This window comes from Patagioenas fasciata, chromosome 19 (assembly GCF_037038585.1).
Source record: "Patagioenas fasciata isolate bPatFas1 chromosome 19, bPatFas1.hap1, whole genome shotgun sequence".
Lineage (NCBI taxonomy): Eukaryota > Metazoa > Chordata > Aves > Columbiformes > Columbidae > Patagioenas > Patagioenas fasciata.
In genome coordinates, this window is record NC_092538.1 from 10,071,629 (window position 1) to 10,085,673 (window position 14,045).

Below are 14,045 nucleotides of genomic sequence, written 5' to 3' on the forward strand. Positions count from 1 at the left end.
TTACTTCACTTTTTCTGGAGTTGTATTCAACATGCCATCTGACTCATTACAGTAGAGGAAAAAAGCTTGCAATTAGTGTCCTCTTCTGCTTCTGGGTGTACACATTTTGTTGCTTTGTCATTCCCATTTGTGAATTAGAAGTAATTATCACATTAAGTTTGACTGAGTGACTAGGAAAGATCCATTAACTTTCTGCATAAAATGATAGTTCATGTGAGGCTCATTTTCCTGGTAGGAAACATGTTTAGAAGGACTAGGAGAGGTAAGTCAGTGTCTGTAAGTCAGTCTGATGCTTTCATTAGAGACTCCTTGTCCTTAAGCGGCCTCACAATATACATACATATAGACAGCATAGAGGAATTACAGAGAAAGTGCAGACTAATGTAAAGGTTTTGTAAAAAGTCTGCATTTGCCGTATGTTGTCTTCCCTTTTTTGTTATTGTAAAATATTGTATTAGCAGATCTGCTTTAATTTTTATTGAGTAACTGGAAAGAGCTGATAATACTATTCCAGCACGTTGTTAACTGTGAAATTAAGTGCTATTTGTTTCCAGAAGTTGGTAAAATTGTGGCCTGGTTTTAGGTTCTATTAGTGAAGGCAGGAGTATATCTGACCTGCAGGCCAACTTGGGATGCATCTTTAAGATCTCTGGCACATCTGCTGATGATTTTCCATTTGCAGTGATGGAGAGGGCTCTTAAGCGGTAAAATCATTCTCAAGCACAGAAGTCGCACAAAGCCTGGGCAGCATGTTGGATGCAGGCCCAAGAAAAAGGAATAATTTCCTTCTTGTTTATTAGTGGCCAATTTTGATAAGTGTTCACATCTCTCTATGAGCTTGCACCTTTAAACCAGGTCCCTGCTGAGATGGAATATGATGTGTCCAACAACTGTTGCAAAAAGCAATGGAGTGCTGCTGGTAAGAAGGAAGAAACATCTTCACAAGAAATACAGTTCAAGGAGGCTGATGGAGGAGGCATCAAAACTCAGAAAACAGCAGAAAGCTGCTGAAGTGTGTACATCAGAGCACAGTAAGACTGAAAGGAGCTGATACCTTGAATGGGAGAAGGAGCATTTAGCCAAAGGGACCAGCAACAATCTAGAGCCTGAATAAGAAAGACCTGCCGCTGATATCTGTAGTTTTCTTACTGAGTCTCTGCTTTGGACACAGCAAAGAAGTTAATTGTATTGTTGAGTGAGATGATCTGCTCAGCAAAGCTCCAGGAGCACCAGCTAAGGACCTGGCTTATTGGTAATCTATACTTACGCATTAATAAATAGGTATTTTATTTCTTTTAAGTACAATGCTGTAGGGTGTTTTAAGTATTATAATTAGTTTGCTGTTAAATGGGCAAATTTATTATTCTTTTTGCATAGATAGGTAGTAAGACTAAAATGATAGTTACTTTTTGCAAAACACAATCCAGCTAGTTTCACTGAATAATTCCATAATGTCACTTGAAACCTCAGGAACTAGAGGTTTGGAGGTTGCTTCTGGCCTGACAGCTGCAGCCTGTCAGCTCAGCCTGCTGGAAAAGCTGTTTCTCTAGAATAGTTTTTGGTAGAAAGATCCTATGTAAGTTATATATTTAATAATCTGTGACACAGTTGTGCATCTTTAGGGATGTTAGATCCATCCTGGATTAGATAAGATTTTTTTTTTTTCCCATAATGACATATTTCAAAGCTGACTATTACATAGATATTATTTAAACAAAGCATAGTAGGAACATGGAATGATAGAATGGCCTTTCTGCCATTGGTTCTCCCTCAGCTCTGTTCAGAATCAGCTTATCTTTAAAATACTTGGTGGGGCTTTATAGCACCCACCCAAGAAAGATGTCCAGAAAGTGATGGATCTCAGAGAAGAGCCGTGGCATATTTTACAAAGTTTTGTAAATTGAAATGAAAACTGTGACCCACAGAAACAATTGTCTGGTGGTTTGGGGTTTGTTTTTGGGTTTTTTTTGCAAGCTTGAGTGTATTTACAAAGAGGAAATCCGGAGAAGAGTATCCATTACTAAATGCAATTAAAGGGAAGGAGAAAAACAACAGCAACTTATTGCAATTCTTGTAAAGAGCTTTGCTAAGCTCCTGGGAATAGAAGCTACTGATGCTTCTGGTTCCAGAACTGTTCTAATGATCTTATTGCTCTATTCTCAGTTCTTCTAGTGAACTTCCCTTGATTCTAAAAATCGTCAGACACATAGAACACTTTTGCAGACAAATGAAGTGGAGAAGCAAACTCTGAGGTCTTTTCAGTCCAGGCACCTTGGACGAGGAATATCTGGCACCACATTCCTATAAATCAGAGGGTATTTACTGAGGCTGGACTATTTTTCAGAAGACAGGATTTTTTGCAGTATTTGTAAGTTCTGCATGTATATTTGAATAGCATGGATGATAGCTACTTGTAAACTCTCTTTCGTATTTATTGTAACTTGTGACGTGGTTAGACGTTATATCAAAAATATTTCCTTATCTCATTGTATCAAACTTCAGTGTACGTAGGATTCAAAGAGTTCAAGTAGGTTATGCATTTTTTAGGATTTTTTTTTTTTAAAGAATCCTTCCACAGAATTTGAAGTTTATTTCCCTTACAGATTAACACTCATGAGGAAATATGGATTTGTCTTCATTATCATTGAAATTACCAACAGGGTTTAGAAACAAGCACATATAATGACTAAAAGAGGTTTGAGCAAATTGTCAGGGAGACAGGATTGAGTTTATTTTATGGATTTTAATACTGTATTTATTCTATGGAAAATAAGTGATTCCATTTTTCCATAGCCACCTCTCTGACATTTTTGGCTCAGTCCACATTAATTTAAATAAGACAAAAAAATTAAAATTATACATTACTGTATTCCCAGTGTATTTTTCAATTTTTTATAAAGCTATTTTTACAACTTTTTCACTGAAATAATTGTTGTTCTGTATTTTTAGTATCATATTCCAAATGGAAGTATTTTACTATCTATAATTTCTCATTTCTAGAACAATTAAGTTAATAAGATATTAAGGTATTCTTTCAGAATTACTCTAAGGACACAAGGAACTTGAAAGGTGAGCTCAGAGGACATAGCGAGTTAAACTGTAGTCATTAGTATTTTGTCTATACTACACTGGTTTGCTTCCAGTAACCCTAAATGTGCAAGTTTGCAAATTGATGTTCTCTTTATGTGTATGTTGTGCAAAATCACAACAAAGGCAAATGCCTGACAAAAACTTATCTCCTATCCTCCTTGCACAGGAAAATGCAATTGACCCTTAATGTGAGTATTAAACAGTTCCATAGAACCGAAAATCTTGCTTTCATGTACAATGTAGGTTTGCAGACAACCCCTCAGAATATTTTTGTGAAGAGAGACAACCTTGAAATGTGTTTATGACATTTTTACACTGAATGTACAGAGAAGATTCCTGACCACTGTAATTTGGTTTATGACTGAAGGCTTTGTAAAGATTTTGTGACATTCCTGTGCTCAAAGCCATAAGATTTCCAAGCAGTCTGGTATTTCAGGGTGTGTTTCTAAGTCTGATCAGCTCTCTCTAAGAGCCAGCTATGCAGGAGTTCAAATAGGATGCATTCTTGTCACCACTGCTGCAGTTTCTGAATACTTCGCATTCAGTGGCATGAAGACCAACATTTGTCTGATTAAAACAGTTTGATAAGAAAGAAAAAAAAAAAAGGACTGCTCTGCTTTTAGTATATTATGGTATATTTGTCAACTTGTGTCAAATTCTTTGTGGTTGTAAATCAGACAAGATCAGACATGTGGTCTTATAGTCTTATCTGCGGTAACCTTTCCCTTTCTGTTTCTGTGGCTCGTGTTTGAGATGACGCTCATCTCCTAAGAATCACAGGCTCCAGTTTTCATACAGCGCTGCCATAACTCTGGTAATGCCATTAAGTGATAATTTTCCTATATACAGGAAATCCTCTGTGCTCAGTATTGCTGTGATATGGTTATGGCACAAGCAGGCTTTTATCACATGCTTGATGAGAATATATTGTGGCACAAGCAGTTAGAAATTGGAAAAGAAAAGCAGAGATTGTTCAGGCTTTAATAGTGATTGAAGGAGAATAAGACCCTAGTTGTGCGCAGAAGCAGTCAGCTCTGCAGTGAGGTGGCTGGCACGCTCTGGGACGCTCTGTTTTGCGATCTCTATTCTGAAATGGGTGAGGGCAGTGGGGACAGGAACAAACAGCATGGAGATAATGACCTACTAGACTGTTCCAACTCTGGGCATAGTGAATATGTGTCCATCTGTCTCACTTCTGGATGACACCAATCGATCCATTCCCTGCTGTTTGTTGAGAGTAGCCCTAGGAAAAAGGGGACTTGTGGCCCTGTAAAATGCTGACTTGAGGTCTTTGTGTCGTTTCTCACAGACTACCTTCTCGTCATGTCATCCATTCTTGGGAAGATGAAGAAATTTGGCAGTTCTGACATGGAGGAATCTGAAGTGACAGATGAACACACGGACGGAGAGGACTCTATGCTGGAAACACCTGACAGCCTCCAGGGTATACTCAGCACCAAGGCACAGCCACCCAAAAGCAACATCTTTGCAAGACGTGGGAGGTTTGTGATGGGGGATTGTGACAAGGACATGGCTCCCATGGACTCCATTTACCAGATGGATCACCTGATGGCACCTTCTGTCATCAAATTTCATGCTAATTTGGAAAGGGGGAAACTTCACAAGTAAGTTGGCCTTGTAAGATTTGGTTGTAATGAACAGTTTGACAGCTGCAGACTCTGTTTCTTACAGCAGCATTTATTCTTTCTACAGGAGTGTGCCCACTTTTTCAGTTTAACTGTTTTCTATGCCAAAATGGGTGTTGCATCTGAAACTGACAATAGCTGTTGCCTCTTGGCATCTCTGAAAATTCAGTCCATGGATATCTTGCCCAAAATTAGTGATGGGCCTTAGTTTATTCACTTGAGGCTGTTCAGGGAATAGACATCACTCAGCATGAGAACATGGGATTGTCTGGCTCCCAGGCCTGCAGTTAGACTGCCATATTTCAGAGCCTCTTTTAAGTCTTGTTTTCAACTTTTCAGCAACAGATACATAATTTTATCAGGACAGTTGCTTGCAGACTTTGTTGAACTTGTGGACTTTGCAGATCCATCTATACTAATCTGTAGTGCTTACTAATTCACACAAACAAATGAAAAATAGTTTTCTGATAGCTTATAAAACATCTACTAAATATCTGGCTTTATGTAACTGGAATTTACCCTTGTTAGGCTCCTATCTACAGATTCCATCACAGGCTGCTCAGAAAAAGCTTTCAAATTTTATGACCGCAGAAGGATTTTTGATGCTGTAGCCCAAGGCAACACAAGGGACCTGGATGATCTGCTACTCTACCTGAATAGAACCTTGAAGCATCTCACAGATGATGAGTTCAAAGGTAACCTTTAGTGTCACATGTCTTAAGTTGTCCTCTTGTGTTTCCAGTAGTGCTTCTGAGATGAAAACAGAAAAACATAATTAAGTGTCTGCAGGAGGTCCTTTAATAGCCAGTACTTCCCTATTGATTTGGCAATGCATTGATCATAATCTTACTGGAGAATTCGAAAAAGATTACATTTTCTGTGAAACCCGGAATGAGTTTTCTTGTCTTTTGAAAGAACCTCATTAATTCCTGCATGCTTGGGAGTAGATGGTATGTTCGTCATCACTTCTATATAGCTGCTATTTTTTGTGTTATAGAGCCAGAAACTGGGAAAACCTGCTTACTGAAAGCCATGCTGAATCTACATGATGGGAAAAATGATACCATTCCCTTGCTGCTGGATATTGCCAGGAAAACTGGAACTCTGAAAGAGTTTGTTAATGCGGAGTACACTGACAACTACTACAAGGGTAAGAGAAACAGCTGCTATAGTGAATACGCTTGGTGTCAAGACCAAAGACAGGATTAGGTTGGGCTTTCAGTCTTCCACATGAAACCTTATGCCTGGGGATGCAGCACCCCAAAGTTCCAGTGCGTCGTGATTGCCTGAGCACAAATGCACTGATTGTTAGTGAAAGGTGCAATATTGTGCCATTTTTGATATCTACTGATTTAAGAGAAAATTGTATTTGCTGTCTGTGCCTTCTTTTTTTTTTTTTTTTTTGTTTAGTTCTAGAGCTTTTTAGTCTGCAAAGCTCTCAGTTCCACCATTTGACATGGAGCTGCATGAATTGTGGTGCCTGAAAGCTCTCAGTCTGTATTAAATGTTGGAGATTTCTGTCTGATGAATGTCTCTGTAGGCCAGACTGCACTTCACATCGCCATCGAGAGAAGGAACATGTACCTGGTGAAGCTCTTGGTCCAGAATGGAGCAGATGTTCATGCCAGAGCCTGTGGGGAGTTCTTCAGGAAAATCAAAGGGAAACCAGGCTTTTATTTTGGTAGGAGCAAGCACAGTATGGGCTTTATTGATTGAGTTGTTATCCCAAGTGCAAGCTGTTAAATAATCCTGTTTATGTGGGACTGGAGGCACAGAAGTACCAGATGGGCTGTTCTACCACGTAGTCCAAGTATTTACTCCCAAGGGCTGAGATTGTAATGAAACACAGTTGGTAGTTGATGGTGCTCATTGTGAGCTTGGTGTCTGCATCCCTTTGTTTTCTGAGCACTTTATCATTTGAAAGGTTGTGACCTTCCGCGAGCTCCCAGTGCATTTTTAAGCAGCCATGTTTCTGTGATGCAGTTAAACCAATGAAAATATTATTCTAACAGTTATCACAAGAATTGGTGTGATATCAGACAGAAATTCACTTCTTCTCACAGTGAAAGATGGTAACAACATCATCTATCTGTTTATGCACATGCAGTAATTGGCTTTCTGACCACTCATTCCCATTGCTTGTCTGCAGGGGAGCTGCCTTTGTCCCTGGCTGCCTGCACCAACCAGCTCTGCATTGTGAAATTTCTCCTTGAGAACCCCTACCAGGCAGCCGACATCGCCGCCGAGGACTCCATGGGCAATACTGTCCTGCACACACTGGTGGAGATTGCAGATAATACTAAGGATAATACCAAGTTTGTGACCAAGATGTACAATAATATATTGATCCTTGGTGCCAAAATTAATCCAATCCTGAAGCTGGAAGAACTCACCAACAAGAAAGGGCTGACTCCGTTAACACTGGCAGCCAAAACAGGGAAGATAGGGGTAGGTGAGCAAATGTGTTTCTGTCCTATTACTGTATGAAGTTATAGAGAGTACATGCAAAACATTTATACAGGGCAGATTTTATCCCTGCTTATTGTTGAGGCCTTTTAGTGAGAGGAACTGATGCTGCAGTTTAACATGCAAAACTGCATAGTCTCTGAAGGCTGAAAAGAGGTTGTGTGTGCCTGTGCCCAGCTGGCATTGTTCATGTACCACTGGTATGCAAGGCAGCCCCACCGGAAACAGAAAGTGGGTCTCTGCTGCCATCTGAACTACTAGAGGCCTTGTACTTCGGATTGTCTGATAGAACTCTCTTTCTGGCAGTCCTTGTTCAAATGAGTGTATGCTCTGAGATGTGTAATGTACATCTCTGCTTTTATCTTGGGCTGTTGAAATGGATAATGGCAAGCTGTATGCGGTATTTCTATTTCTCATCTCCCAGCATCCAGTGAGAGTATTAATTTTGTTCACTTCAGTGTTTGGTCTCTACAATACCTCAGTGGGTTGACTTCAGCACAGTTAAACTAGGGAGAAATTAGCCATTTTGTCGTGTGGAGATATTGAGGAACTAGGAGTCCTAGTAACACTGAAGTGTTGGTTGTATTGTTCTTTTGCAATTAGATTTTCGCTTACGTCCTCGGACGAGAGATCAAAGATCCTGAGTGCAGACACTTATCTAGGAAGTTCACTGAATGGGCCTATGGGCCTGTCCACTCATCTCTTTATGACCTGTCCTCTATAGACACAAGTGAGAAAAACTCAGTGCTTGAGATTATTGCCTACAGCAGTGAAACACCAGTGAGTATGCACCTCCTTGGTATTTTATTCACAGGCTGGGGCATTGCTAGAGATAAGCTCTGTGTTCCACACTGCATTTTTTTGCCTCATTTCTAGAAACCAATCTCCTTTCCTGAGTTTGAGGATACTAGAGGGAGCACTTGCTGAAGATTAGTATCATTTGCTGTTTTCAAAGCCCAGTACTTACTGGTCCCATCAAGATTCTTCTCTTTCTCCTTCTGCTCAGAACCGTCATGAGATGCTGCTGGTGGAACCCCTTAACAGGCTGCTGCAAGACAAGTGGGACCGGTTTGTCAAACACTTGTTTTACTTCAACTTCTTTGTCTATACCATGCATATCATTATCCTCACTGCTGCTGCTTACTACAGACCTGTAGAGAAGAAGGAAAAGGTACGTTACTTATGTTATATATTGGGAAACCACTCACTGCATGATATTCCAGATCTGCCTTCCATTTGAATGTGTGCTCCTAAAATCAGAATTTTTCTCTTTCCTGAGGCAGGAGGGAGGTTTTGACCCTGCTTCCTCCCCGCTCTTGCCCCCTTGCTGCAACACATTCAGAAACTTAACCTGTTCCCCCAGAAATGTAGTTGCTTTCAGCTGCTGGCAAGGCCAGATCTTTCCTGTCCCCAATTCTGCTGAACGTATCCATGTTCCTGTCTTACACAGCCACCCTTTACGTTTGGTCACAGCACTGGGGAATATTTTCGAGTGACTGGAGAGATCCTGAGTGTACTGGGAGGCCTCTATTTTTTTTTCAGAGGGGTAAGATATTTGAAACTTTGCTCTTTGGGCATGTGTAGGAGAGAACTAAACAGGCCTTTCCTATTCATTAGAACTGGCTGCTAAGATAATCCATGTTGTAGTCAAGAGCTACAAATCTCTGTCCTTGGCCTGATTAGGAGTTCTGAGGTTACTAATGAGCCACTGGCTAAGATACAGTTTTGTCTGTTGTATAAAAAAAGACAATACTTAAAAGTCAATGAGCATCTCAGCAATTAGCCTGGGCAAAGCTAAAGAATGGGGTATTGCAAATAGCCAGGCCTCTGTTAAAGATTACTTGTCTAAGCTTGAAGTCCCCTGTTTCCTCTTGGCAGCCAATGGAGAGTGCAGTGAATCACGGGTCCTCAGACCAGTGACTGAAGTCTCGTGTTACTGGAAGAGTCTTCCGTAGATCTTACGCCAGTGTTGTTTTTGAGCTGTTCTTGTGAGATGCTTTATAGGTACCAGCTCCCAGGTATAGGTATCAGTGCTTAGTTGATGCATTCACATGGAATACTTTATCCCTTCTTGGATGCAAACCTGATCTTCATTCCTGTTTTGTTTTTCAGATACAGTATTTCGTGCAGAGGCGCCCATCATTCAAGACGCTGATAGTTGACAGCTACAGTGAGGTTCTTTTGTAAGCTCCAGTATCTTTGATTGCATTTCAGAATAGAGCAGATGAGTGTGTGAGTTCTATAGCTTTGGCTGAAGCCACTTGTAATAGGTAGATACTTTGCCATAATTTCTTGAGTCCTTCCAAAATACTTGTCAATAGATGTCAGCACTTGAACAAATGGGTCTGGATCAGTAACCTCCTTTGGAGGTAAAGCAAATGAAGTGTTGAGAAGTTCACTGATTGTGTCATGTTACCAGAGTTAGGAGTAGATCTCGATATTGGATTTGCCATCAAGTGCATACATAGGATGTGCAGAAATCCTCCTATTCCTAAAAGGACCTTTGTCTCTCCATAATTTGTGTGCTTTCTCTTGCCAGCTGGAGTGCAGCTAGACAGGGTCATTTCATGGGTCTGTGGAAAGGGAGGGAGTGCTGAAGAAATAGGTGTTTTCAAGGACTTTTCTTGCAGTCACAAGGATGAGTAGGGATGAGACTACAGAAGTTTGTATGTGAGGAAACTGAGGAGTCTGCAAGAGGAACTGAAGGATTTGAGATGGGGAAGAATGAAGGGAAAAGAGGAAATGTCTGCCAAGGCTCCTTTATGTTCTGGGGAATTCCTCATTCTTCTTTATACCTTGTGGGGCTCCTCTGTTCCCCCCACCTGTGGCCATCTCAGTCCTCTGCATTCAGACCATGCTTGTCTTTCAGCTTTGTCCACTCCTTGCTCCTCCTGAGCTCTGTGGTGCTGTACTTCTGTGGCCAGGAACTCTACGTGGCTTCCATGGTCTTCTCCTTGGCACTGGGCTGGGCTAACATGCTGTACTACACCCGTGGCTTCCAGCAGATGGGCATTTACTCTGTCATGATCGCAAAGGTCAGTCCACTGAGTGGGTTCTGAGGCCAGCAGAGTGTTCAGATCAGGAAAGTGCTGCCAACGGCCCCATTTCCAGGAGAGAAGTCACCAAATCTACCTCCATGATGTCACTGGGGAATCTTGTGTCAGTTTACTGCACTTGGCATTTATTTTCTGAGTGAACTGATCCAATTAGGATGTGTAGAAAACCCACCTGCTCCTCATCCATTTATTTTATAGCACTCTTGATATTATCATCACTTGCCATGCTTCAAAATAACTACAGTGGGATAGGCATGGATGAAAGACTGAGAACAGCACAGACTGGTCTGGTGTGAAATGACACAGCTTTCTACCAGCTGGAAATTTATTTAGGAATAGTTTAAATGTTACCAAACAGAGCAATTAGCTAAGAGGCACTAGCTGGCTAATAAACCTCTGTATATAATGTGGCCAGATAACCCAAGAGGGGAAGAAGAAAGATGCAACTGTTTTAATGTGGTTTGTACTCACAAAGATGAAACTATTTGGCAGGCATCTGTCTTGCATATGTGTGTAAACTGTTGCATGAATAATAGAAAAATGTTTTCTGTTTTTAAGTTCATTATCTCAGCAGGATAAACAACAGTTTGGTGCATGTACGGCCAGTTCACAGCAAATGCCTTCTTGAGCTGAAGCAGTAATTTCTACCAGGTTTTGCTGCACTTTGTATTCAAGTTTTAGCAATATAAAAATCTTCTGTTTCCCCTTTACAGATGATCCTTAGAGATTTATGTCGTTTCATGTTTGTCTACCTAGTATTCCTGCTGGGTTTTTCTACAGGTAATATCACACTTAGAGTTATCTTTTTGTTATCCTAAAGAATTTCAGAAAATTTTATTTTTCAAGTTACTTTTTGTTTCCAACTAAAAACTAACAAATTAACCTAATTACAAAAACCCAAATCTCTTCAGACTAACCATTATGTATAGTAATTTCCTGAAGAGAACATGTCTTACCTTTATGCTCTTTTTCATTGCTTGCAATGGAATTATGATCTCAAATTGCATTTTTATCCTGCATATGTGATTCCTCTTTTGCAACAGCTGTGGTGACTTTAATTGAAGATGACAATGAGGGGCAAGACACAAATAGCTCTGAATATGCCCGATGCTCCCATGTGAAACGCGGCCGCACGTCCTACAATAGTCTGTATTATACCTGCTTGGAGCTTTTTAAGTTCACTATTGGGATGGGGGACCTGGAGTTCACAGAGAACTACAGGTTCAAGTCCGTGTTTGTCATCCTTTTGGTTCTCTATGTCATCCTTACGTACATCCTCCTGCTCAACATGCTTATTGCACTGATGGGTGAAACGGTGAGCAAAATTGCACAGGAGAGCAAGAGCATCTGGAAACTCCAGGTACATTGGCTCTGTGAACCCGCTATCCAAGAAAGTGGGTTTGGGGAATCATAAGGGATTTTGGAGAGAATCTTTAGGAACTGACCTGTTTCTAAATAACAGGTCACTGCTTCTTTCTGGTTCCCCTGAACAGTTCCCCAAAAAATGTATTAGTTCCTTTTCTATTCATATTTGATGTTTTGCCTGAACAGATGTTCCCAGTGTTCCACAGATGTTCAGAATTTACGAAAAGAAATACTTTTGCAATTAGAGCTATTTGGGCTTTTGATGATGGAAAATCTTGATCAGAGTCTGAAGACAGGGATTATGCAAGGGGAAAACCAGTCTTTACCAGAATCTTAAAGGCACATCAGCTTTTGTTTGAGGTGAGAAAGGGAATGTCATAATTCTAATCACAGAGCAGTAATTTAACATTTTGAATGACAAATTAACAGAGGTAATATTTCAGAGATGGGTATGATGCCTGCTCTAAGACAGTGACAGTGGTAAAAGGTCAACACTTTCAAAATAAAGGTAGAATTCAGGATTTGTATGATTTTGAGACAGCAGCCTCTCAGTGGTCTGCTTTCTTTTACCTGGTAGAGAGCCATCACCATCTTGGATATCGAAAACAGCTACTTGAACTGTTTGAGGCACTCATTCCGGTCTGGGAAGCAAGTCTTGGTGGGGATCACACCTGACGGCCAAGATGATTACAGATGGTGCTTTAGGTAACCTGTTTGTATGTCAAATGAACAGTCTTTATAGACAAACAGCATTAAGGTGTCTGGTGATGGGAAGCAGAACTTTCCTCCTGGAGCACTGCTGAAAAGCAGTGCACTAGCACTGTCTGCAGTAGTCACTTCAGTGTGATCTCTGGGTCAGACCTGAGGCTGGAGAGGTGGCAGCATGTGATAGAAACTCATCCTGGAGTTGTTTGGTGATCCTTAGAATAGATACTGGGTTTGTTGTTCTCTCCCCAGGGTTGAAGAAGTGAACTGGTCCACATGGAATACTAATCTGGGCATAATCAATGAAGACCCTGGTTACTCGGGGGACCTCAAACGAAATCCCAGTTACTCTATTAAGCCTGGCAGAGGTGAGGGTTTTGGGGACCTCAACCCTAGTATGGCCTACGCAGTGATAGAAGCAGCATCGATTAATTGTTAGAGGGCAGTCAGTTTTAAGCACTTAATGATAATGGCAGTCTCTAAGTTAATGGCATTTTCAGTCAGCACAAAATGTGAAGGATTAAGTGGGCTCATTATTCACATAGCAGTTTTACTCTCTGGAATAGAAGCCCCCTCTACATCATTCTGACTGTAGAGTTTACGAGGCAGATAATAAAGTGTGAATCCTGAGGAGATGGAACAGTGTAGGATGGCAGCCAAGTAGCCAGGAAGCTACTTTGGAGACCCCAAACCCTGTAGTTTGGGAGCTCAGCATCCAGCACAGAATTTTTAAACTGTACAATCAGTCTCTGCTGTACTTGCCAGATGAAATATGGAAAACTCATGGAACAGTATGGGGAAGAAAACCACAAAGCCCTTTCTTCGTGCTTCTTTCTTCTTTCATCAGCTTCCTATTTAAACCACTTGTATATTTTCTTCTGTTTCTGTGGAGGGGAAGAAATTAACCATTCCTTTCTTTTGTAGTTTCAGGGAAAAACTGGAAAACTTTGGTTCCACTCTTAAGAGATGGAAGCAGGAGAGAAGAGACTCAAAAAATACCAGAAGAAGTCAAATTAAAACCTATTTTGGAGCCATATTATGAGCCAGAAAATTCTGAAATGTTGAAGGAGTCACTTCCAAAGTCAGCCTAATCTCATTTTTAAGAAGGTGGTTAATTCTAATTGCCTATGTTGGTCCTCACAAGCAGGGTGGTTAGAGCTCTTCATTCATAAGAACAGGGGTTTACAGCAAAAGGTCAGAGGCCTTAGGAAATTACTGTGTGCAAGGATTTATTAAGTGTGCTAAATAAACTACTTGTTGTTTAAGCTCATGTCTTCATGGTTATTTTTAATATAAGTCTGCCAGAAATTGTCTGTACTACTGGGTTTATATTTACTTGGCTAGATATTTGCATTTGGGCTGCTTCATGAAGTGTCAGAAACAGTTCTCATGGGATTTTTTTTGCTTATTTGTTTAATAAATAACTCCATTGGGAATTTCCCACAGTTCAGAGCTGTCTGTAAGCTCGCGAGCCTTTTTTTAGTGCAGATTTTTTTTCCAGGCTTTGTCCATTTCTTTTACATTTTTGGAAGTGCTCTCATGCATTTCTGAGATCTGTGCTGACATTTACCTTGTTAGCTGACAGGAGCTTCACTAAGTTGTGCAAGTCAGTGCAAGTGGCCGGTGATGGTGGATATTCTGTTGATAATATGAAAATAACAACCAATTTTCTACAGGTGATTGTATCACTTGACACCCTGAATAGTGGATTTCATGC

At 40.6% G+C, this 14,045-nt stretch overlaps 1 protein-coding gene across 5 annotated transcripts; it reads left to right on the forward strand.

Moving 5' to 3' along the window:
* Nucleotides 1-3: 3 nt before the first annotated feature.
* On the forward strand, nucleotides 4-13,593 carry TRPV1 (transient receptor potential cation channel subfamily V member 1). 5 transcript variants are annotated; one of them, XM_071817100.1, is made up of 17 exons: nucleotides 4-1,252; nucleotides 2,164-2,368; nucleotides 4,400-4,715; nucleotides 5,265-5,431; nucleotides 5,734-5,886; nucleotides 6,277-6,417; nucleotides 6,886-7,184; nucleotides 7,806-7,982; nucleotides 8,209-8,373; nucleotides 8,653-8,748; nucleotides 9,315-9,385; nucleotides 10,072-10,237; nucleotides 10,972-11,038; nucleotides 11,302-11,618; nucleotides 12,201-12,328; nucleotides 12,581-12,696; nucleotides 13,253-13,593. In XM_071817100.1, exons 3-17 carry the CDS (start codon nucleotides 4,414-4,416, stop codon nucleotides 13,417-13,419), a joined length of 2,532 nt encoding a protein of 843 aa, XP_071673201.1. In that variant the 5' UTR covers nucleotides 4-1,252; nucleotides 2,164-2,368; nucleotides 4,400-4,413; the 3' UTR covers nucleotides 13,420-13,593. The 5 variants fall into 5 exon arrangements, 4 of the variants coding, with proteins under 4 accessions (XP_071673201.1, XP_071673202.1, XP_065708967.1 ...); XR_011741959.1 differs by lacking the exons at nucleotides 12,581-12,696; nucleotides 13,253-13,593 and adding an exon at nucleotides 11,810-11,983 and having other exon boundaries at nucleotides 12,201-12,302; XM_071817101.1 differs by lacking the exon at nucleotides 7,806-7,982.
* Nucleotides 13,594-14,045: the final 452 nt, after the last annotated feature.